Below are 25,686 nucleotides of genomic sequence, written 5' to 3' on the forward strand. Positions count from 1 at the left end.
TTTTCATGCATGCTAATGCTAATGTTAGATATAAAGTACAAAATGGACCTCTTGGACTCTTCCTGATTACATCAAACGGTAAGAATGCCAACTTGACCAAACCTGCTTTAGCAGCTGAAAGAGGTAATGCCTTTAGCTGAAGGCGTTCAGTTTGCAGTTGTTTGGTGATAAAACATGGACAGATTTGAAATAATGGGACGACACAGTGATTTTGTGATGAGCAGTGTTACTTCACAACACCTCTGCTTCCATTTCTGTGGGGACTGTGCATGTTGTCCTTGTGTCAGTGCAGGTTTCCTCCAGGTGCTCCAGCTTCCTCCCACAGTCCGACGACGTGCAGGTTTAGGATACTTGGTGTCCTGCCTGAGTGGGAATGGTTGTCTGTCTCCTTTGGGTCTCTGCATGTCTCTGTATGTCATCCCTGTGACAGACTGGTGACCTGTCCAGGGTGAGCCCCGCCCTATGTCCCCCGATGTCAGCCAGGATTGACTCCACCTTCCTGTGACCCTGAAAGAGAGGCGGTTTAAATAATGGATATTTATGGATGGATGGATGGATTTTATATTTTGACCTGGTAGTGGCACTAGGGGAATAAGTATGGGGTCAAACAGTGTTGGTACATTCATCCTGAGGAGGATGGTAAAAGATATTTAATTTAATTTAAGACATTTTTATAGGTGAAATCACCTTTTAGGGACCACGAATGTCTGAGATTTCCAGAGGTGGACAGAGTACACAACTTCACTGCTTGAGTAAAAATTACTCCAATACCACTAAAATTTACTATGTCAAAATATTATATTTGTCAAAGTATTTGCTTAAAAATTAAGCATAAAAAAATACCTCAGGAAACACAGGAAAGTATATTTACTGTCATAATACAACACACTGATGTGATTCTGCTACAGACATGTTTATAGCTCAAAAATACCTTCAGTTAAAGAGGCCCTACAAGAACCGGTCTGTGGAGGGGTCCGGTCCAGTCCAGAGGTCTCCATCTCTGGTCCTGGAGGGGTTTGATCCAGTCAGAGGTCTCCAGCTCCGGTCCTGGAGGGGTCCGGTCCAGTCCAGAGGTCTCCATCTCTGGTCCTGGAGGGGTTTGATCCAGTCAGAGGTCTCCAGCTCCGGTCCTGGAGGGATCCGGTCCAGTCAGAGGTCTCCAGCTCCAGTCCTGGAAGGGTTTGGTCCAGTCAGAGGTCTCCAGCTCCAGTCCTGGAGGGATCCGGTCCAGTCAGAGGTCTCCAGCTCCGGTCCTGGAAGGGTTTGGTCCAGTCAGAGGGCTCCAGCTCCGGTCCTGGAGGGGTTTGGTCCAGTCAGAGGTCTCCAGCTCCGGTCCTGGAGGGATCCGGTCCAGTCAGAGATCTCCAGCTCCGGTCCTGGAGGATCACGGTCCTGTATGTTTTAGATGTTTCCTGCTCCAACACTCCTGATTCAAAGGATCAGTTTGTCTGTTCAGGAGTCACTCATTTGAGTCAGGAAACATCCAGGACCGGGTTTGGAGACCTCTGGACTGGTCCAGTCTCTGGAGGGGTTCGGTCTCAGGGGGGCACTGGACTGGTCTCTCGTCTGTAAAAAACATATTTTATATGGACACAACAAACACAGTCAAAAACTCTGGGGGGTGTCTGCTGGTTGTGTTGTGTGTTACCTGTATTGCTGTCTCTGCTGTTCACCTTGGGTGTGCTCCACGTGTAGTTCCTCCTCTGCCTCCTTTTATGATCGTACTTCTTGTCATAGATTCAGGATGACGACAAAAGTGGAGGTGAGAATTAGTGAGTTAGAGTCGCGGCTCCGCACTTTAGCTAGCTCAGCTTATGCTAATGTAGCTAGCTGTAAAGCTAAGTCTTGTTGACGCTGGTAACCATGGTAACTAGCAGTCCGGATTTATTCAAACATCACAACACAGGACTTTTATCAGTTTCATCACACTGAATATCTGAAGGTTTGTAAACCTTTCATCACCTAATCTGTACAAAAACAAGCTGTGTGTCTGTTGTGTGAGTGATGCATGTAAATGAATTTCCCTCAGGGTAAATAAAATAGATATCTATTACATATGTCATATTTATAATAGAAAATACCTTTGAAAATCCAATAAAATGTCCGGTGTGTCAACCGATTTGATTCCCCCCCAAATTCCTGTTCCCCTTTACGTTGATTTACTGCTGAGTCGTGCATAGTTGCTAAGCTACCGTGCATAATTAAAGAGGAAACACACATAGAAACACAGCAGGGTTTCTGCTCCTCGGAAACACCCACCGGACAGTGTCCGTATGTTTCATAATTCACGAACTCGTTGAACACAAGTTTACCATTTTACCATAAAGAACATACACTCACATGACAAACGCTCATCCTGGCCGCCCTTTGGGAAACTGGGTTGGAAATTAGTTTATCCCCAAAGACAGTTCCAAGTAAGTGCGTGATTTATACGAAAGTCAATGATCCATTCACTGAACACTTAAAATATTTTTCCTGAAAGCCTACACATTTTATGTTATCTCTTCCACGACATGCCCATAAAATAGGCTATAGGTCTACATAATTATCATTGATCGATCAACCAGTTAAACTGTAGCATATACACAAGAAAAATTCAGCAGCAAAGCATGATGTTTATTTACTGAAAAGAATTATAAACAAGTCAACAGGCGTGGACTCGGAGCTAAACAGAAGAGGTCACGTGGGATGCTGGAGCCAATCGCAGCCCACTCTGGGTGACACGTCATCACGGTTAGGTCAGGTGAAATGTGAAATGGTGAAGTAGCGCAAATGTGTGCTGCGATTCGAGCAGCGCTGTGGCGCAGCGGTAATGCTGCTGCCCCACACCTAGGTGGGAGGGGTTCGATTCCCGGCTAGGGTATGTTAATGTACAATGTAATGTAACCGGGGTTAGTGATGATAATGTTAATATGTATATATGACTGTGTGACTTACTGTATGTAATGTTGAATATGAATATAACTGTATGTAATGAATGAATATGTATGTAAAGGTCCATTCCCGGTGTGGGCACCTGACCATGTCTACGGAGTTAATTGGTTGCGAGTAATGGACTGGGCTAATGCAGATACGCATTACCCCCCAGGACCTAGGCCGAACCAGACCAGACCGGTCTGGCACCCCTCCAGGAACGGACCGGAGACAGGACGCATCCACAGACTAGACCAGTAAAGCGAACAAGTCACCCACTGCGATGAACTATTTTAGTGAAAGATTTCAGTATATTAACTTGTTTTCTTCCTAATTGTAACCCCCCCCAACAAATGGTTTGGCCACCGATCCTTCGCTAAGCCCCGCCCCCTTGGTTACTGTTGCTATGCTAGCCTGTTCTCTGAAGTTCGGTAGGAAAATGTCCGGTCAGCATCAGTTCAGTGATCAGAAAGGAAAGGAAAAGAGAATAAGACAAGAAAGGGTTGAGAAATTTTCTATGCAAATGTTTTTTTAAAAGGCTGTGACGGTGAATTTGGGACGAGAAACGTAGAGCAACGTAAGAAACAGGGTCGTTAGCTTGTACAGTAAGCTAACTGGCCAGCTCTAATGCTAACGTCATTAGCCTAGCTTGTATTAAAGCCCGACACAAAATGTTATCTTTGAGAGAAACAGCTGAGTTTGGGAGATCAATCAGAAAGGAAGAGACAGATAGGAGAGGGCTCCAGCTGCAGTCAGGTAACAGAGAGGGACACAGGAGGCTCCTGCTGCAAATTTAGAAGTACTCCACCGCTGATGAGGAGTTGGACCGTGTTGTTGTCAGTGATGTCCACAGAAGACATCCAAACTCTGGATACAAGCTAATGTGTGTTCATCTGAATGCAAGAGGTGTGTTTTTCCAGGTAATAATACGGCCACGATGTATAATGTAGAATGAGCCCATCGTTATGGAGAAATAATCCAGGTAGGATGAGTATGTACATCTTGGCCATAGTCTTACCTGGAACACGCACAGAAGTGTAAGAGTGTTACGAGTAATGTTAGACCAGCACAAAAGTAGCGAGTAAGGAGAGCATCAATAGAAAAGTAGTAGAGTAAAATGTACAATATTTGTCCATCAAATGCAGAAGTGGAAGTAAAAGTATCCCCCAAAAATAATACTACAGTAAAGTACAGATACTCAAAAACTGTACTGCAGTATTAAGTGAATTTACTTCGTTACTGTCCACACCAAAGAGCTTTAAGTGTTTCCTTTGCTGTCCTATAATGTGATAGGTAACATCAAGTTGTTTCGACTGTCCTGTAAGTCAAACGGAACAATTTCTGAACCTCATACAGTTTTGTCCTCCCTTATTTGTGAGTAATCTATAGACTCAATGAAACCGCACTCATAAAACAAATTCAGATAACAGAACCTCAGAAATAAATTGGTATATTCCGCTTTTTTAGCGTAACACAACACTGAGTGCAAAAGTTTCCCTTGACGTTCATCCTGTCATCATAAGTTTTCTGTCTGTCGGTCAGCCCGGTTTATCGCAGCAGACGCCGTCCTTCCCTCAGCTCACAGGACAATGTGTGGACTTGGTGTTATTCCTCCACTCCCTCCCTCTCAGGCCACAAGTGTTTGATTCGCTGTCTGGCCGTGCATATTAATGAGAGGGGGGACAGCAGGCTGCTTTTTAAAAGGGCTGCTGCCAGCCGACAGAAAGAGGGAGAGAGAGACAAAGACAGAGACGCGAGTGATTGGAGGTTCATCCAAACGCTCAGGACGCACAGACCGAGTTGCACAATCAGCGCACCACCAGGACTCAGAGAGCAGAAACCCTGAGGCTCCTTCAGTCCAGCATCCAGCACTCACTGCGGGGGATATTATTTACACTCGGAGAGACTTTTGGGGTGTTTTTGAGAGAGGCAGTTTGGAAAGCTCAGATTTTGAGGAGTCAGGCTTCTTGTTCGCGGAGATGCGTCGGTATGCAGCGGTGCTCCTGGTGTTGGTGGTGGCCTTGTACTTCTTGAGCGCAGAAGGTAAAATAAATACTTTTCATTTGTTCAGCTTTACTGCTGAAGTTGAAAATGAGCAGTGGGGGGGGGGAGTGATGTGTGTTTGACTCAGTCCTTCTCTCCAAAGTTTGCTTGAATCTGGATCTGCAGGTTTGGAAACAACAATTTAGTGTTTTAGTGTTGCTTTTGTTTGCGTGTTGATATCGTGAAGATGTTGACAACATCAAAATGCCACCGGGCTTTATGCAGTTTACTCCTGATCAACAAACCACTAAATCCAGTCCCTTCAAAAACACTGATAACTTATTTATGCCTGACTGGAAGGATGACTGCAAGTATGTGGAAATCTGAAGTCATCATCAGTGTTATAATCCCTTTCAGGCCCTGAACCCCATCTGGTACTTTTTGTTAGGCAAGACAACTAAAACTCACCAGATGTTGCTGAAATAATTGTTCAGCCAGTGTTTATGGTGCCATGGCAAAGGGCGAGGTGACAATCATAATAATACCAGCTTCTCTAATGTAGCTCTTAAAAAATTATAAAACTTTACAAGAAAAAAGTATTAACAAGATTTTAAGATGTGTCTGTGCTCAATGTTGCCAAAAGGACTGACTAGCACCATCACATACCACATAGTTGGCAGACAAAAGAAGTAAACCTGAATCTGACGAAGATAACTTATTGATTCGTTGACATCATCTGAAAACATGATTGTGTCCTTCCCTGTGTTCACAAAGCAAAACATTTCAAATCGCACGTATTTGAAACCAGCAAGCATCAACCAAGGCTGCAGCTGAAGCCATGTGTTCTGCCTACTTTATTCTTCGTTCTTCCTAATCTATGAATTATCAGAACATACTGGATTCAACATCAAATCAAATCAGATTATTTCTCACAAATTCAATGGAGAACTGTTTTAGAGGAACCAAAGCTTTTATGCTGAGGAAAATTCAAGAAGTGTAAATGTTAGAATACTCACTTTGCAACTAAAAGCCCCTTTTCTTTCTTTTTTTTCTTTTTTTTTAAAAATCAATTTCATATGTCTTTTAGTTAAAGTATTTATTGTTTTGTGCAAATGCAGTAACACTGTTTGATAGACAGGAGCTTCAGGCGCTGATAATCCTCCTCATCAGTGTGCAATTTAAAGGCCAACCGGAGATTTCACATTGAGTCAAAGCCAATTTGCTGGCATATTACAAAGAATGTTCTTTTCTGTGCGTTCACTGGAAGTGATTACAAGACCCATTTAAATAATCTGTCACACTATTCAGTTTCCTGATACACCTGAACCTTTAATATCTCCCCACTGACTGCTCTGAGAAAATACCAGGCCTGAAGGCAGTTATTGTGTCCGTATGTTTGATTCCTCAACAGCCTACAAGTGCAGGTGCACCAGAAAAGGACCAAAGATCCGATACAAGGATGTGCAGAAGCTTGAGATCAAACCCAAACACCCGTTCTGCCAAGAAAAGATGATATTGTGAGTAAAACGTTGTCTTTATCTATCTGCCCCCCCTTCCTGTCTCATCCTTCTCATCCTTTGTATTCTTCTTCTGCTGCCGTTCTTCCTCCCCTTCTTGCCTTACATTTCTTCCCTTATCTCTCCATTTGTGCACTATTAGTAAAATGTGCTTGTACCTGGTTGACAGCCAGTTGGAGAGTTATAACTGTGATTTGACTGTACTCCAAATACTGTAAAAGTATTTGGCAGCTTTACAGGCATTATCAAAACATCCTGTCAACTGTGCTTAAAGCACTTAGGAACGTGTACCGTCTGTTGATAGTGTCGTTATTTAATCGCATTCCAGAGCCATCAGGTAAAGATAATTGTTGATTAATATTTGGAAAGCTGGGAAGACAAGTACAAGACCTTCCTCCTTCACAACCTTAGAGGTTTAACTTTATTTCCAGACAAAATAGTCTCACTTACAAATTTATAGACAGACTGTGAATTTGATCCTCCTGCCCACGCTCTCTGTGCCGTCTGACCTTTGGCCCATTAACTTACAGGCTGAGCAGAGAGACAGCCATTATGCTGTCTGATGGTGACTGGGCCTCTGCTAAAAAGATGCAGACAGACTTTAGATAGCATGTGGTGCTCAGACTGGCATTCCAGCCCTAATTAAATAAACAAACTTATCCTGCCTGCATTACGTACTTTATATTTTATGTATGAGTTCAAGTTTCGGGGGCCAAGTCTCACCCAGAGCTAGAAATGGGAGATGTGATTTCTGTGTGGAATTCAAGTTTCACGTCAAAGTCACATGAAGGGACAACAGATGGGAATGTTATATCAGCCTCCCCAGAGGCACTTTGATGAGTCGGCCACAAACTCTGCTGCCATCTGCTGGCAAATTCTAATACGATAGAGTCAACACAATCTGGGTAACAGCTGCAATCGCCACAGAAACAGATTGTGTGCATGTGATATGAATACGTTTGTTTGTTGTTGTTGTTGTTGTTGTTGTTGTTGTTTTTTTTTTTAAGAAATAATTATTCATGGCATGACATGAATAACTGAAATTTTTTAAAAGTACAGTGGAGAATTTTTTTTAACATCCAATTTTGGACCAAATGATTTCACGTAATAATATACATGGATATATGGTAAGGCTGAGAGCAGTGACTGTTTTGTTGTGACAACTTGTTTTAGTGCTCAGTTTCAGAACGTTGTAGTGTCAGTATTATGACGCTAGACCTGTTTATCAGAAATAAAAGACATGAAAATCTCACTTTATAGAATAAGGGATTGTTGGTTCCCGATACTTTAATGTTAGAATTTACTTCTTTTGTCGATTTGATGCCATTGTGCCCAATTTTGGCTTATACGATGAAAGATCAACGTTTAAAGATAATAAAAAGTGGTTTTGATTTAAAAGTCCTATGAGATTTTTAAACTGAAGCAGTCGAATTTTTGCTCTTTAATCAAGAAGTGTAGGAAATTGTGAGTGCCAAAAAAAAAGCTAAGCTCTGAGTAGTATCGCTTTTAGTCTTTGTTCATCTACAGGTCTTTAGCCATGTAACTATTATTTAAGGCTGATCTATTAGCATGGGATGGGGGCCACCAGTCGCTGGTGCCAAGTGAAAAATGAGCCTCAGCAGGCTCCGGAAAGCAAAGAAAGAAAGCAAGTAAGAGAGAAATGAGTTAAGAGTCCCCCCTCTGGCCTTTGTCAGAGCTGTTTGGTTCACGGCACTCAGTTTGGCATTCAGCGCGACCACTCCTCACCACAAACACACAAGCTGAGAGTCCTGACATGTTGTTTCCTTATTTCTCAATTTCCTCTTTAATGTGCTGTTAAATTCTGTCATCTTCCAACTCATCTAATGTTTCTTGTTGATATTTAATATTCTAACCACTTTTTACATATATTGTTTATTATTTTGGTGCTCCTTATTAAAACATGTTTTATACCTTTATTGGATTAGATGCTTTACGTTAGTAAAATTTGTGAAATTTGTACTATAAAAACAAAAAGCGCAAGTATTGTCACCAGAATGTACTAGTCCAGTGATTTTACAGAATAGCTCATGTAGTTGTTACAGGCAGAGATCATTTCAGCTCCTGTCTATGGTTTTTCCCCTTCAAATCTACTGGATTAGCGAAGGAGATGAAAAGGAGAAAGTGAAATATTGTGAAATACTTGATCACCATCATTTCTTTCCTTTTTTTTCTCCCTTCTCTGTCTTTTGCTCTTGAGTTCTTTCTTTAACTCGCTCGTAGCGTCTCTTCTCCCTGTGTGCTCATGAAACATTTTGCTGACCATCTGAGCCTTTAGAACCAGTGGCTGCACTTCAGCTGCCCAGGTGAATGATAATGAGGAGGAACTAAAGCTCAGATTAACACAGTAATTAGGTAAACTTTAACTCTTGCTGAGCAGCCATGGATAAAGAGAAAAGATGTTTTTACCACAGTCTCTCAGATATGAGAGCACTGGCATGCATACGTAACAAAACACTTTCATGGTCTCTATCACACACACACACACTCAGCTCAGTTCTTCCATAACAAAACATTTAGAGCCACCCAACTCAACCTCGATTGCCAAACAACGTGACAAATGAATGGGCAGTAAAATAGATGCAAAACACTTTAATCTAATCCTTATAATTACTGAAAGCAACATTTTTATCAGGAGTTGAGTCTTTTCTCTTCCAGTCAGCTTATTGAACATTCATGGTCAGGCAGGCTTTTGAGTGTCAGTGGAGGAAAAGGCCCCAGGACACGGTGGGTGTCTTTCCCACATTTCTCTTGTTTGGCCTGAATATGCCACATGCAGGCAGACTGTCTCTGTCGTTGCCTTAAGCGGAGGGTTACAGACATACTAACTGATTCAATGAGCTTTAGATGTCACATCTAGAAGTGACACCTCCATAATATTGTTTCAGTGCCAAAAAACTGGCATCCGAGTGCAAGCTGATCTTTGGAATTGTGTTGGCATCTGACTGGGGAAATGTTATTGAGGAAGGCAAAGAAAACAGCTTAAATTTGGGGCAAAAACATGTCAACCGCGCTACAACTTCTCCCGTTTCTATTCAGATGGACTTCCAATGGTTGGAAACAGTTCACATTTCTGTTTGCACTCTATTCAGTGTCACTGAAGTTCATTTCAGAGTCTGGTACAATTTTGGTCTGATAGTCAATCTCAGCTTTGTCACAAACTATTGGAGTTACGTGTTAACCTCCAAACATATTGTGCAGCTTTTTAACACATTTTTTTGCAGGTGCAAACATTTTTCATTTCTTTCTGTCTTTCTTTCTTTTTGGTTAACGAACCTTCATCAGGGTGATGGAGGTGAAATATCTTGTCTTTTGGGGGTTCAGTATGTCCAAATGTCTGTTTTTTTTTGCTCCTTTCTTCTCTGCTGCCCACCTCAGTGTGACGATGGAGAACGTGGCTCGGTTCAAGGGGCAGGAGTACTGCCTTCATCCCAAACTTCAGAGCACCAAGAATCTGGTAAAATGGTTCCGTATCTGGAAGGACAAACACAGGTAATGATTTTGTCTGTCTCGTCTATGTCCAAGAGTAAAAATAGTTAAAGCTATATACGTTTAACACATTTCCACAGGAGCTCTGTGGGTTAAAAGAACGACCCTCCACTTACATCCACTAGGCCAGTGCATTCAATACAAAATATGATCTCTACGGAGGCAGCAGATGACCAATGAGCCAATGTTAAGGCGGCCAAAGATATAACTCTTGAAAAAAAGATGGGAACAAATTAAAATCGCTCTGACATGAAGTCTTTTTTGTTTCTCTCTCAGGGTGTACGAGGCCTAACGCATCGACTACCCAGCAAACGTGGATCAAGTGAGACAAAATAAAAAACGCCACCACCAGGACGAGAAGTGCACGATGTACTCAAATCAAACTGTGCTTCCCCTTCTTCTGCCTGAAATCTGTCAAACGCATTAAGAGATATCTTTAGTTCATATATCAGCTGGTGGGCTCAATTTAGTCAGACATCAATGTAGTTCCAGTCACTCACTTCTCCAGTCTTTACAGCTGTAGGTATACTTGTCAAATAGTGGACAAGGCACAACTGTCTGTGTTCAAACTGTTGCAGGTTTGTACAGATTTAAGGGACTTCTCTTTTGCTTTGGGTTTTAGGTTTCTTTCAAAATGAAGAATGTGCTGTTGGTAAGAAACAAGCAAACCTTTCTTTGACAGATACAGTGTATGCGTTTATATTGTTGAGATTTTCACTGCTCTGTATTCGCTCTTGACAGGTATGCTGTTTGAACAGCATCGACCTTTAGGATCTGGTTACCTGTGTTTTAAGGTTGTAGTAGAAATGCAGTGATAAAGGTTCTTCTCTGTGTGTGTAGAGGAGAGGGAGTGGTTACATATGATAAATAAGTTTCAGTTGTTCAGTCATAGAGGAGATCTACCACTGTGTGTGTGTTTGTGTGCACACATGTGCATGCATGTATGTGTTTGTGTGTGTGTGTTTTTCAGGTCCATGCTACTTATATGTGCCAAACAAACACACCACTCTGCAGCACACATTTTACAAAACACAATTTCACTAACTTGCAGGGTGTAGTTTCAGTAGATATTAAAGAATCCAAACAGTTAATATGTGCCATTGCTATATAAAGTAGTCTTTGGATTGGAGTTCAGGTAAAAAAAAAAGATTACAATAGTGAGACTATGGAAGAAAGAAGATCTGTTGTGTATTTTAACTGTTTAAAAGTTGTTGTTTTTTTTGGTTCCACATGTTGAAACAAATGTACAATGAAGCAATACAAAACGTCTTTATCACCACTGTACTGAGCTACGATATTGGGATAATGCTGGTTATATTCAATTTGATGTTTAATGGACCAATAACCCCTTTTTCAGCTGTGGATCTACACACACTAGGTTCTTTACTGAATGTTTACAGTGATGGCTACAAACAGACTACAGTACCCATTTTTGTGGTAATAAGGAGCCATAACATCCGGCACTGTATGGCTCACTAATATGTTTTTAAAATCATACTTTCTGAACAGCGATGTTTAGCTTATGGCACAGAGGAGTTCAATGAAGTATAAATTAATTTTTTTTTTTTTTTTCAGCTTTGGAAAAGGAAAATTTTGCAATAAACTCAAACCATTATAACTGTTTGTTCATAAAATAACTAATGAATTACATTTCAGCATAAATTTGAATATAGATTAGGCGATTCGTCAGTACTGGTAATGACCATTCCCTCAGACCTGTATGGGTTTTCATACTCTGCTCGTTCATGATCTCCTGAACAACACTGTCAGTTGTGTTATTCATTTGTATGTTGTGGATACACTTTGTAATAATAACTGTTAGGTGTTGTTTTGTTGCCACCAAACAGAATTCACATACAAATATATCTGCATTTATACAAAAACAACACATTTTCTTTACCTTTTGAAGAATGTGCATTACTCTTGTTTTATATCTTATATATAAATATATATAAAGAAACATTTTGTAAATGGACCAGTATAGCCTATATATTAGTGAGAATGAATTCACCTTCAGACTTTATAGCGTCATGTATATTGTATTACCGCATTGTAGTTTTTGCTTTTGATTATTTAAATATTGGTTTGGTAACAAATATTTGGCGCTTGAGTGTTTGGATTGGCCCACCAAACACACAGTTAGACGTTCCTCTGAGTATACAACAATAAACAGCAATAAATGTCTATAGAGCAGTGCATGTCTGCATTGGATTCATTGAACAAATAGCTTCAACTGGAGCTGAAACGAAAGGAAAACTGTTGCAGATGTGTAAAGGCAAAAAGAAACCAGTCCAGCAGGTGGCGGCATATACCAACTACCTCCGAAACTTATATGCATGTGAATGTGCATCCGAACACTTTGATATAAATAAAGACAATAAAGATAAAATCAGACTCATCACACATTTTCACTTTGATGACATTATCTTTATTTCAGGTGCAAATCAGGATTACAAAGCGGTTTATTAAATCATCTCCATTTAAGAAAGGAACACATGAAGGAAACTGCTATTATTTATACTAGTTTAAATAAATGCAAAGTCTATTTATATCTGAGATTAAATTATCTTTAATTACATTTTTTAGACAAATTCTCCATTAAGCTGTTTTGTCAGGACTTCCCTGCTAATGTGGCCTTTGATTGTTGTCTCCTACAGGAACGACGTTGTGTGCTTCTGTAACACATAATGTTCATGTACATATGTAACATTTACATATAAAGTGTCCCTCCAGGATTACCAACTAAAAATATAAACATACAAACACACATTATGAGTCACTCAAACCACTCAGACAAAATGTTCCTGGCGGAGTTAAACTGCGGTGACCAGATGAACGAAGTCGGTTAGTTTTCGGAAACATTAATGGATAAATAAGTTTCGTGTGTGAGGATGACGGAGGTTTGCTGTCGGCGAGGCGGGGTCACTATTTGGCAGCTGCTTCCCGCTGTGATCAGAGTGAGAGAGGCGGGGTCAGTATTTGGCAGGTTCGTCCCCGGAGGGTGTGAGAGAGAGAGAGAGAGAGAGAGAGAGAGAGAGACGACCTGTGATCGGTCATCGGAGCCAGTCGGAGCAGAAAAAAGGAGAAAAAAGAGAAAACAGGAACCACATTATTATTTTTTTTCCGGCTGTCTTTGCGATGTTCCCGACGACGTTTCTCCGCCGCCTGCTCTGATCTCGTCGAAGTTGCCGTCTCCTTCAGACGTCGGCTACACAAAACGAACAACGAAAAAACATTATAACAGCCCCAAGAAGAAATTAATGCATCTTTGCTCCTCGCTGCTGCTTGTTTTGACCTGGTAAGGTAACCGTGAGCCCGGGGGCGGCTGATTAGCTTCCCCCCGCTAACAGCTCCGCTTCTGGTTCACTTCAGCATCTTAGCCGCTAATGCTAACCAGCTAAGCTAACTGTGCAGCCAGACGCTTTGTGTTGTCTGTTTTAATGTGTTTGTTTTCTGTCTTCTTTTTTAATTGCTAACAGGTTGTTAACGAGTTTTTCCGCTGAAGTTTGTGTTCTAACGTGCAGGATAAGGTTTAAATGTGCAACCTTTTCTGTAAACATCAACACACACACACACACACACACACAAAAAAGAAAAACCCAAAACAACAACAGAAACCGTTGGTGGGTTTATTTGAACTGATTGGGGAGCTAACGGCTAACGGTTAGTCCCGTCACATTTGTAGCTCCGCAGGCAGCACCAGGCTAAAAGGAGGAAAAGAAAAATGCCTCAAATCATTCAAAATTTGGGATTTTTCTTTCGTTTTCATTTCCCAACCAACGTCCCCCAGTCGTTATTTAACAGATGCTTCAGTTCGTAGTTTATCCGTGTTTACTGCTTCTGCAGCCGGGTTGTTAGACGCGATGGGAATCATCCGGATATGTATTTTTTTTTTAATTTAATTTCATTTGATTTCTCTCAGCTGTGATCGTCCTCAGTGTTCAGACACTTCGTGCATCCTGGGGTTCGGGTATCTACAGTTTCTTTGGCTGGTCTTACTTTCGTTTTCTGGTTAGCAGTGTTGGACAGCTTCAGCAGTCTGCAGGAATGTTCTGGTGTTTTTGCAGCAACAGTCATCACAGACATTGAACTATTTCTGGCCCTGCTTGTGTTGATTTAACTTTAATGCTAAATGACTTCCTGAAGGCTGCCTGAAACCCTTTTTCAATCCGGTGGTTGGCATGAATTAGGACGGACTGGACTCTCCATATGGAGCTGTAGACATGACGGAAGCTGCTGTCATGTTTTATAAATGTTAGCTGCAGGACTTTGCACATACATGGAAAACCTTTATTCATACCTAAATACCAACACGGTGTAGAAAAGGTTGTCTTTCTTCCAGCATTAAAGATGTGACATTTTTCATTGATTCGTCAGCAGCTGTGACATTGGTGATCATGTAGGCCATTCTTCAGATACAACATCAAACTAATGCTATCAGTAGGACTGCAATTAATAATTAGTTTTGTCTGACCAAGCCCAAACCTATTTAGTGAGAAAGCAACATCAGAAATGTTGTTACCACTCTAATGAACACATATTTACTGGCTTAGACAGAGGGGATAGTAACAGATAGTAACATATGCTATTTGAATGGCACAAGAAAAGTAGGAAATCAAGTATTATCTTTGCACTCATGTAATTACACGTTAGGTGTGTTCAATATTGCCATGGAGGGAGTTATTTTTAAATGCATCTCTGCAGGAGTATTAGTGTAATTCTTACTCACAGAAGGCTGTGCTGATTTCATGAGGCATGTGCAGTTTTTAGGTTGTGAAATGTTGTGAAACATATTTATGTGCTATATACGCTGAGGTGGAAAGGCCCTGAAACTGATACTAATAGGCGATGAAGCTATGATACCAAGGTAAAAATGCTCACTGGAAACAATGCTTTATTTTGCTTTTTGTTGACATTTATCTACCATAATTTCCGGACTATAAAGTGCACCTGAATATTAGCTGCACCCGCTAAATTTAAAGAGAAAAACTGTTTTGTACATACATAGGCCGCACTTGTTTATAAGCCGCAGGTGTTGGAAATATGGGAGGAAACAGCATATGGCAGGAATTATGTTACACAGAAAGATGTCACATTTTTGCCAGACTGATTGCCTTTAATTTGAAAGCTGCATCATATGCATTGCTTCATGAAGTGCAAAATAAATGACTGATCTGAAGAATTGGTTGTGGGTGCTTTTACTTAAATTCCAACAATTTCATTGGTCCACTGAGACCTGTTCTGTAATTTCATTGGTCTGATGTGACACTAAATCTATTGGTGGCATGAAGCTTGTTACCGATAAAAATCCAATAATTAGCCACATAGTTGTTTCAGCTACAGGGTTCAAAGTGTGTATAAAAAAAAAGTAGCATCTTATAATCCGGAAATTATGGTTTGTGACTTCACTATCACAACGATAACAACACGAGCAAGTTAGATTTCAAATACAGCCACTTCGTAGAATACACATGATGTGTGATCTTATCTGGGGGACATGCGCTGTATATATGCTACAGCTCAGTAAAGTTTAACCTGTTTACAAAACAGTTGGATTTTTGAGAGGGCAGATACTGTATACAAACAGAATGGCTTAAATGTCCACTTCGCTGTGGTGCTGATGTTGAAAAAAGGTTAGTAAACTGGTTGCTTAGTCAGCCGCTGTACTAGCCTTTGATAATGTCAACTTTTGCCTAGCTAGTATTGGTGCACTTTGCTGAAAGAAATTTGCTGTAATGAAACAATCCTGTGACAAATCCTACTTTCATAATGGTTGTATGGTTCAGTTCACAGCGTCATGGTTATTGTGGAGGCTGCACATTGTGGTGCTTTCGAAGAGTGTTGCTTGATACTCAGAAGTATCATGAAAAGGTTATGTATACCTTTCCTCTTGCTAGCTTGTCAACTACAGTGTCACTTCATCAAACTGGTTTCACATTGTTATAAAGGTAAAAAATATATATTTCATATATTTGTCTTTAAAAAAAATATTATGACTGAGTGAACTCAGTGACAGTGCTGATAAAATGTGCATGTAGATGTACTTGCATTCTTTCCCCATAAGTGGACTGAAGCTGAACCTGTAGCCCTTTATGTGAAGGACCTCACGTATGCACATACCAACAGTGTCCAATCTCCAACCCCCTGCAATGTGAGATAAGACTGTGTACGTAAGATGACCCATAGTTTTTATATGGAAGGAAAATACGCACACACACACAGCAGTCGCAGCAGTGTCATAACCACACAGCTGCCTGCAGTGTGGGATTGTTGTTGCCAGGTCAGTGAGTGGTTGTTTTAGACTCAGTGGACAGGGGCCAAGCTAAACCAATGTGGTCCAAATCTCTGTAAAGCTGCACAAACACTGCCAGAAATTTACCAGATTGAAGGCGACTAATCAGAGTCTTCTTATGTCCACATCTGTATGATGTGAACAGATCTGAATACGTTCCTTAACCACCCCATTTCTTTTAAGATATGGAACAATAGTGTGTCTCCTGTATAAGATAGGATAATCATAAAAATCCAAAAATGAGGAGTAATCAAAGCAGTGCAGCTGAGTTCTTTTAGCAAATAAGGTGTGGAGACTGTCCCTTGTTGTACATTTAAGCAAAATGGCAGCAGGCAGTTTTGCGCGGTGTTGCATTGACCTCCTGCAAAGATTATGCAAATAGAGACTGTGCTTTAGGAAACTGAACGAGCAAAGGCTTCTACAGAAATTTAAATCCATTCATTCAGAGAAGGAGAGTGGTTTCCCTACATATTAGGTGTTCTTATGCTTCTACAAAAAAATGATGTAGACTGATTTATTATGATAAAATGTTAATGCCTGAGATGAGTCTGAAGACTAATAGATGCCAGTTGTACTTTTAGTGTAGTGTCTGACAGGCTTATTACGCAAATAAGGGACGTCCGTTTGTTCGACCCCCTTATGTGACATAATAGGCCTGTTTCGAGGAATGAAGTGAGCTTTTACTTTTTTGAAATAGTTACAAAGTTTGGCAAAAAAAGTTCCAGTACTAGACACATGAATATTTTGTTTCATTAGCATACATTTTCTAATTAAGACGAAGAAGAGGCTTTCCTGGTTGCCTGCTCAAACAAGCTACACTAAAGGTTTTGTTTTTGCTGTTTCTCCACTTGCTCTTTCATTAGTTGTGCATGTCGTTTCCATGGTGCCTTTTTATTGTTTCCAGTGTTGTTAAATAACCATTAGTTTGGCCATTTGTTTTCTTTTTATGTTACTATGTTGCTTGTTGGTTGCGAAGTGACATGAGCCTGTGAAAAAGAAGAATTTGACATGATAAATGCAGATTGTGCTCATTATACTGCGCCTATGAACTAATCACATTGCTTCATTTCACCTACCTGGTTTATTTATTTGAAGGATCTTTTTGCCTGTTATATATGAGGAAGGAGTGAAAAGAGATGTGCACAATTTCCAAAAGCCATAGGTGATGTAAGAATGCTTGTTTTGTCCAACAAACAGTTCAATACCAAAAAAATAAGCCAGTTTCTTATCAGAGAAAGACATTCAGCACATTCTCACAATTGAGAAAGAGATTTTTTCTTCAAACAGCCTGCAAACCATTAAGTTATCCAAAGGGTTGCTGACGACTATCCAGTTGATTGATTACTCAGTTTGATTGTTTCAGTTGTTTTCTGGATTCCATAAATGGTTGCTTTTAACACTGTTTATGTGAAAACCACAAAAGCGAAAGGAAATTTTTGCTGCTTTCAGTATTACTACCGAAAGTATTGTGCTCATCAAAAAAAAAAAAAAGATTTTAACCGCACAAAATGCATATCCATATTTCTGCCTATTCATTCATTTGTTTGTAAAGAGAGCTTGCATTTTGCTTAGTCAACTGGTATTTTTGGGGTTAGCCAAAATGAACCCATTTCTGCCAAGAAATGTACCGTCTGGCTTTTTTGAATGTCTACGTTCATTATGTCAGTGATGATGATACAGCAGAGCTTAGTTTAGCTGGAGTAGCTCCTGTCAGTTGTTACTAAGTAAGCATGCGGTGAGACGAGTTCTGAATTTGATTAAATATGCTCATATGTTGGTGTATCATTGGTACATTTGCAGCAGTAAGCTATCAAACCAAGACTGAAGAGGCCAAAACCACAGCTTGAATGTGCAAAAAGGCAGATGGAGGAATGCTTTGCTGAGCAGCTGGTTGGGATAAAGTAATCTCAGGATGACAATGTGTTCTCAGTTGGTTTAAACCCAGAGCTCTAGCTGTACAGCATCTGTTAAAACTGTCAGGTTACGAGAGTGACTGCACAGTGATCAAAGTCTTGTGGCTGTAAATACAGGTTTGCTATATACCATAGCTTTTTCTTTTTTTTTTTGACAGATGTCAGATAGCCTTTGAATTAAAATGAGTCTGTTTTGTGGTTTGACAACATAAGGAATCATATGTGTTGAAAGAACAAGCCATTCTTTATGTTTATGGTGATGCAAGGAAGAAGAATTATAATATTGAGACCAAATGCATGTGTAGTACTTGAAAAAATTGCTTTTTACAGTGAGCACATAAAAAAATACCCTCTTTTGTATTCAGCTATGTTTAAATTCTTTTAAAACATTTCAGAGAACAGTTATAAATCTATTGGTCTGAAAGATATTGTCTTTAAACCCACTGATTCCTGTTTACCTGATGTTGGGGATTGTTTTGTACATATATCAACTACTTCAGAATTTTAATCTTGACTTTAGCGTTCAGGTATGCTTTGGCTGTATTATAGTTTGGATTGGAAACCGAAGTAATAAAGTCTGTTTTCTGGCAGCAGACCCAGTGTTCAAAACCAGCCAACTCTCCTCTCGAGCCATTTAGGTCATGTTAGACAGTGAATCATTGCTTACCAAGATGAACTACAATAAAGCATCTTCCTGGAGCTATACTCAATAGGTCATCCATGGCTTTTATTTAGAACCAAATTTTAATATGATACTTAGGCCCTTTTATTTCTCTGACACATTTAGGACAAATGGTCGAGGGTACTGATTACAGCTTACAGATTTATTTAAATGGCAGTTTTAGCTGCGGCAAGCACGGCATCTTGTGAGGGAGCTTTGTGACAGAGTAAGATAATGAGACTGGCCAGAACAGCTGCAACAATCAGTCAATTAACTAAAGTCATATTTCAATAATTGGTTACTATAATATAAAATATATACAAAATTCAGCTTCTTCAATGTGAGTACTAATGCTTAAGTTTGGCATTCAATAGAATTAGTTGAAATGGTGGAGGGATATGTTTCTTACATTGATATATTGAACTATCCCAATATATTTTTTCAAAGGTCTTCAACTATAATGTCATATCAATCCCAAATCCTAGTCTTACTGTTGTTTGCTTTTATATATAAACATATTGGATTTAACTTTTACCAAAAAGGTAAAAGGAAAAAAGCATTTAAAAAAAAGGACATTTTTAAAAAACAAATACATGACCATTGCAGATAAATTATGCATATTGTTCCCAGTCAGGGGGCTGCACTTTGAAGAAAACACAAGCTTGATTATTAACATTTTTTTCACCCTGTGGTTTTCTCTGGCAAAGAAGGAGAGCTTTTTGACAGTTAAAATATAAGAAATGGGTAAACGTAGACTTTTGTTGCTTTTGTTCCCAGAGGAGGCATGAGACATGGTTTAAAAGAGAGTGACTTAACAGGGACATCCTCACAAGCAGCTGATGCCATTTACGGTACATGTGAAGACGCATTTGACTCTTGGCCACAAAGCAATTCAGCAGCAAATCCTCATTTGTCTGCCTCTGTTTTAAGTGAGTGCACCAGTGGCTAAATCCATAGGCCTAAAACACATTCCTGGCCTAGAGGCCTTCCATTAATAACAAAAATGTGCATTTAAAAGTCTCAGAATATTAAGAAGGACCATAAATCTTTAGTTACCTGACTCTGTATGCTGAGTGCAGTTTGCTTGGTCACTGTTTGTGTGCTCTGTCTACACAGATGTCAGTGTACTGTGAGATCTGGTGATTTGATTTATTGTTTACTCACAGAAACACACAGACAGGTGGAAATGACAAGATGTGCACAATCTTGTGTAAGCTATTTGTTCAGTGTTAATTGAGTCACATTCAGTGGACGCATAGCAGAGCAAAGACTGTTTAATCAGTGTTATTTAAGCACAGGCTTGGGAGTTCCTGATTGATTCATTGTGATCTCACTTCCTCATCACTCATCACCACTGAATTCATAGAGCTGTCAAATGTACAGCGACAAAAGGTCTTTTTTTTTAATAGCAGCAAAGGCAGATGGGTGGTTGGGTAACATGCGATGGTCTGGAAATTTCCATCAGTGGGAGACACAGCACAAGGGAGAGGTGATACTGATCAATAAAGTTCAATGTCGTCGTCTGAGGCCAGGCTCTGCTGAGGTTGGAGTCACAGTTCATCCACGGTGCCCTGATGCTGCTGTAAGTTTCAGTTCTGTGTTGTTGCAAATCAGAGTGAAACTGTGAAAACCCACTTTGCGTTGCAGTTCATGGTGGGAACTGAGAATTGGTTCCAGTTGAGAAATGTCCCAACTTGTCCCAACTATGGGAATCTTGTGTATCTGAGCTGATCAGTTTCTTTTATTGTTTTCTTGTTATTTTGAAAGTTACGCATTGCAAAACAAGGCCCAAAACTGAAACTAGAGACTGGCAGAGACGAAAAGACAGAAAGGCTTTACCAAAGGATGACGATAATTCTGGTTGCAATGCCGTCCGAACAGTATGTTCTTTTATTGTATTAGTATTAATGTTTTCTGAAATAATAACATTGGTAGGCTCAGACGTTTTTTCTTTCTTTTCTTCTATCACTATGAAAATCGAAATGAATAAACACCAAGCAGTGCAGCTTTTGTCCACTTAGTCACATGAATGGTTTTTCCTACAAAGAAGTGCTCGAGTTGAACAATATGATGACACAAAATCAGCTGGTCAATGTAGATTATGCTGTATCATCAACAGTAAGAGGAAAATTCTGCACACCAATGAAAGAGTTTCTGGATTTGTCAGGCATTTAACAAAAAATATGAAAGCTGTTCATTTCATAATCAATATTGTGAGAATAAATAATACCTGTCATTGAGGACTAGATGGCTTTCACCACTTCTTCGTGCACAGGTTGATCCACTAATCACATCCAGTATCATGAAATCACTCCTGCTCACTCAGCTCAGTGAGCATGAGTCATCATTCAAACATAAGAAATATTATGTTGAGAAAAATAGTGCAAGTCCTGCAATTCTAAATAATTTCAATATATAAAATCTATTCTTTAAATCCTCTTTGTTTTAGATGCTTTACTGTGTTGAACGTTACAGTAAATTAAATGGTATTCACACCAGGACATGGTTTAATTAGCTAAAGGTCAAACACATTAAAACAAGGGCTGTTTGGCAAATTGTGAAACCCGAATGCAAATAAAGTGTTCAGCCAGAGTATTCATAAGGGATTTTATATGAGCAGCTATTGTGATCAAAAGCTTTTCTCTAGTATCGATAAAAATCTGAAAACCTCTCCACTGTTTGAGGAATCACCAAGCAGCGAAAAAAAAAAAAAACAACCACCACCAAACTCCACAGAAAGAAAAACACGTCTGACTGTTCAGCCAGAAGAAAAACAAGCAAACTTTATGTAAATGTCCCAAAGAAAATGCTACTTTGCCTCCACTCCCACAGTTGCCAACACAGAGCTGCACTTGTGTTTCCACTGTAGGCGTGCAGCTTTTTGCAGTGTCACAAACCCTGAGGTCTGAGAATGGATCTTATTGTGCTGTTTCCCTCAACAGCACTGGAATGCCATGTCAGCCTTTGTATTAGAGATACTGGAGAGTAGCATGAAAGGTCGGAGTCGCCTGTGAAAACCTGGAGTGAAGTGAAGCAGGCTTAAGACTGGAAGATCACCAGTTCAGGGAAACTCCCTCTTCCTCCATCAGATGCTGTTAAGGAGGGCACTTAACCCCGGCAGTGGCAGTGAGTAGTTGCAGTTCCCCATTAGCTGCAGGAGGCTCTGGTGGTGCTGGGGTGGAACTGTATTTTATGCAGATGAGGTGTGATCTTTTTCTCTATGCATGGAGCGCAGGGAGCGCAATTTTCTTTTTAGCTGAATAAAGACTACAGTGTTCATTGTTATTTTTTATCAACTACTTCTCACTCATGCACGTTGGTGGGTTGTTTGCTTTGTTTGTCAGCAAGACTATGCAAAATGTACGGAACTGATTTGCACCAAATTTAGTTGATGGATGGATTCTGAGCCAAGTAAAAACAGATCTGGACTGCTTACAATGAATTTGATTGCTTTTCTGTCTGAAGTCTGGTATATGTTATTTGAAGTTGACCTTTCTACTGAGAGATTTCTTTCTAGTCATGTTTGATATTTATTTATATATTTTTATCTGAGCAGCAGTTCAGACTCAGACATATTTGATCATAGAAAAACAAGCAAATGCAGGGAATGCTTATGAAAACTGCAAACAATTAGATATATACAATAAAAAAGATTGATGGTTTATCAGCTCTGAAGCAAGTCTGATCGAGTCTAGACTGGAGGAAACCAAATCTTGTTTAAAGGATGACCTAATGGTTTGATAACTGTTTTCTTGCCTCTTGTAATGTGAAGCTAAATCTATATACAATGACTAGTGTTTTACCTGGATGCTCCTTCAACTCAAACATAAATAAAGGGAGGATTCTGCTAGCTTGGGGAGAGTATGAGATATCTAGGCCTGAAAAAGCCCACATACCCTGCAGGCATGTGCTTATTAATTTATCTCCAACAGGGCTTGGTGGGGAGGAGCGGCTAAACTAGGCTAGGACAGTAAACTGCTGCTGCCTATTCAAGGACAAACTCTGGCCTCTCCTGCTCTGCCTCTCTTTACCTGACTTACTCTTTCTTTCCTGTCACTTCCTTTCTCCCTGCTCCTTTTTCTCTAATCATCATCTTTCAGATCTTCTTTTACCTTACATAACACCAACTCACCTCCTTTATTCCTCCATCCATCTGCATTCTTCCCTCCCAGCCTGATATGACCTACTAAGTGTGTGAATCTCTAAGTACCTCACGATTAGATTCGATTATGATTCAAAGGGTTCAGATTCGATGATAAAATGATTATTGATGCATCGAATTTATAAATGTATCTTTAATTTGCTATACCAACCTGCCACGGGACCCTGGAAAGAAACTAGCTGTGACGATAATCCATCAACATGTACATCAACAGGCTCTGTCCCTTTTATCCGTTGTGTTGTGGAAGGATAGAAACTTCATTTCATGTACCATCAAAACACTCTTATTCAGTTTTGTTGTTGCAAGGACCTGCTGTTGCCATTTTCCCCTTGAAAAAATGTATCCAGTGCAAATCTAATTCAAGGTTACAAATTAAATGATAGATTAGTTCATGATGACAAAATATAGCTTTCTGTCTATAAATAATTAGATCAGTTTGTCCTAGATTGCAGCTCATTAACATCCCTTTGTTAAGGCAACTGACTATAAGCAAATAAGACTGCACTGATGAGATTACATTTATCTGAGCACGTTTTCAAAATGGCACAGATAGACAAGCGAATTGATAGATTACATGAAAAGTACTCTCATACTAAGTAAACAAATTTTTCAAAAGCCAACTAATTTTGCTGCTTTTCAAAGCAGCAGTTGGAAATGTGTCTCCTCCATACAGTCTTCAGTCAGTTGATGAGGTTGTGGATATGTGAAAGTAGGCTTATTTAATGGAAGACATCAACTTCATGCCTCTTACTCGTGTCAGAACGGTCATCAGTCCTTGCCTTTTGTTGCCAGAGGCAAAGGCTGGCACGACAGGGTTCATCATTAATCACACATCTGAAAATGTGATCAAGCAGGTTTTTGAGTCAGCGTGTGTCTTACCTAACCGTAGGGTTTGTCTGTTAGTGGGTTCTACCAGGATGTATGAGAAACGGTTTAGACCGCAGTATTTTATTCTATGAATCACAATCCCCCATGTAGTACTGTTTTGTTTATACTAGACTGATACAACTGTGTACAGTGTAAGTGTGCAGCTTGAACCCTTAAACCACCCAGACACACACAAAACACTAATTTATTTATAGACTTCCTGTTGTGCAGGTTCTTGCAAAGCAGCTCAGCGTCAACGATGGCCAGCAGGTCTAATGTTGGTAGATTATTAACACAATTTCCATGAGGTAGCACATTATGAGAAAGCAGAACGTATATGTTTTAAGTTCAAAGTCCCAGTTTTGTTGTGAATACATCACACTTTAACTGTTGTCCTGTTAGGAATCTTTCCCTGAGATTTATATATAAACATGGAACTGGAAATATTCCACCAAAGCAGGTGTAATTCCAACTCTTGTCTGTCATCAAGTCATCTTGTCACTTTGCATTGTCAGATATGAGGAAGATATTGAAATCGTCTTCCCCATATCTGCAGTTTAGTCTTTTTTGTGTTCTTCATCCTCTAACAGTGGCGATTCTTTTTCCTGGGGCGTGGTTATATTAAATGTGACAAGTCGTGCTCATGACCAGGAAATAGTGCATTTTATCAGGATCAGGAAATGTACGTGTAAACAACAGACCTGATAATTAGACATGAATTCTTTCCCTGGCGGTTTTATGGAGATTGTGGATCTGTGATATCTGGATTTGCTCACAGGTATTTTTCAGCTTGCTTTACCTTTTGAGAAACTAGTAGTAGAAGTAAACAGACTCACTAGCTCAGAGATCAGAGTTTCTTCTATGACCAACAAATATATATTTTTTTTCTAGTTTTTAACTTGCAATGAATATAATTAAGATGGAGTCATCCTATTTTGCACTTTCTTTTACTCACCCTGGTTTGTTGGCTTTGATGCAGCATTATGATCAGATTCCTGCGGTCCAACCTTTCCGTCTCTCTGGCCACTGATGAGTTTAACTACTTTGATCTTACTTATGTCTGGCAAATCACAAAATGATGCAAGTGTGAGGGAATTTGCTGATATATATATATATATATATATTTATTTATTATTATTATTTTTTTATATGAATATTATAATACATCTTCTTTCTGGTCACATACTTTGTTTTGATGGATCTGGGGCTTTTAGCAAATCACAGCTCAATCATAAAGTTTTTTTTTTTTCCCCCATGTTGCATATTATACCGTCTTCAGGAAATATAAAAAAAACGCTCTTCCATTTGTTGATGTACTGTGTTTCACTTACATCAGCAGGGGTCAGTTGAATGATGAGCATTTCATATATAAGAGAAGAGCTCTTTTTCCCTCTGCATAGTTAGCTCTTAACCTATATTATTCAACACAAGAGTTAGTTTTTATTGATATTCTTGCACCAGTTTTCAATGGAGATTCATCTTTGTCATCTGGCCTTCTCTGTTTCTTTCAGTTAAAGACTGTTTAAACTGCAGTCACCCTGTAGATGAGGGCAGAGGCTTTTTTATCTGCAGGCGCTGCCTTTAGAAACAAACTGGAATATGATAAAGTTGGCTCATTTGAATTTACTGCTGCTACCTGTGTGGTAGAACCATTATTTAAAGACTCCTGTACATCATGATACATACAGATTTCAATTGATGGTGATTATTTAGAGCTTTGGCTCAGTTCTCCTGATGGTCACGTGAACTTTGGAGTGTAATTTGTTCTGTTTTGGGGTGTAACACGCTGATGGAGTAGATAAAGCAAATAAAAACAAATCTGTCCAAGTTAATGCTCGCTCGCACAATCTCCTTCTTTCTGTCTCAGTGGG

The 25,686-nt window shown here is 39.7% G+C and overlaps 2 protein-coding genes across 7 annotated transcripts in view; both read left to right on the forward strand.

Annotated features, from left to right (window-relative positions):
• The first annotated feature begins 4,568 nt into the window (after positions 1-4,568).
• On the forward strand, positions 4,569-12,118 carry cxcl14 (chemokine (C-X-C motif) ligand 14). Its single transcript, XM_029513107.1, has 4 exons — positions 4,569-4,956; positions 6,308-6,413; positions 9,810-9,923; positions 10,197-12,118. The coding sequence occupies exons 1-4, from the start codon at positions 4,584-4,586 to the stop codon at positions 10,210-10,212; spliced, it is 609 nt and encodes a 202-aa protein (XP_029368967.1). The 5' UTR covers positions 4,569-4,583; the 3' UTR covers positions 10,213-12,118.
• A 796-nt stretch (positions 12,119-12,914) lies between these two features.
• fam13b (family with sequence similarity 13 member B) overlaps positions 12,915-25,686 on the forward strand; it is a 62,797-nt gene continuing 50,025 nt past the window's right edge. For 4 of the 6 annotated variants that reach the window (XM_029512050.1, XM_029512055.1, XM_029512054.1 and 1 more), the window contains exon 1: positions 12,916-13,218. The gene's annotated coding sequence lies outside the window, so the exon portion shown is untranslated. Of the gene's footprint in view, positions 13,219-24,506; positions 24,594-25,686 lie in introns of those variants that run through there. The other 2 variants (XM_029512053.1, XM_029512052.1) reach the window with 2 other exon arrangements.

This window comes from Echeneis naucrates, chromosome 10 (genome assembly GCF_900963305.1).
Source record: "Echeneis naucrates chromosome 10, fEcheNa1.1, whole genome shotgun sequence".
In the NCBI taxonomy this organism is placed as follows: domain Eukaryota; kingdom Metazoa; phylum Chordata; class Actinopteri; order Carangiformes; family Echeneidae; genus Echeneis; species Echeneis naucrates.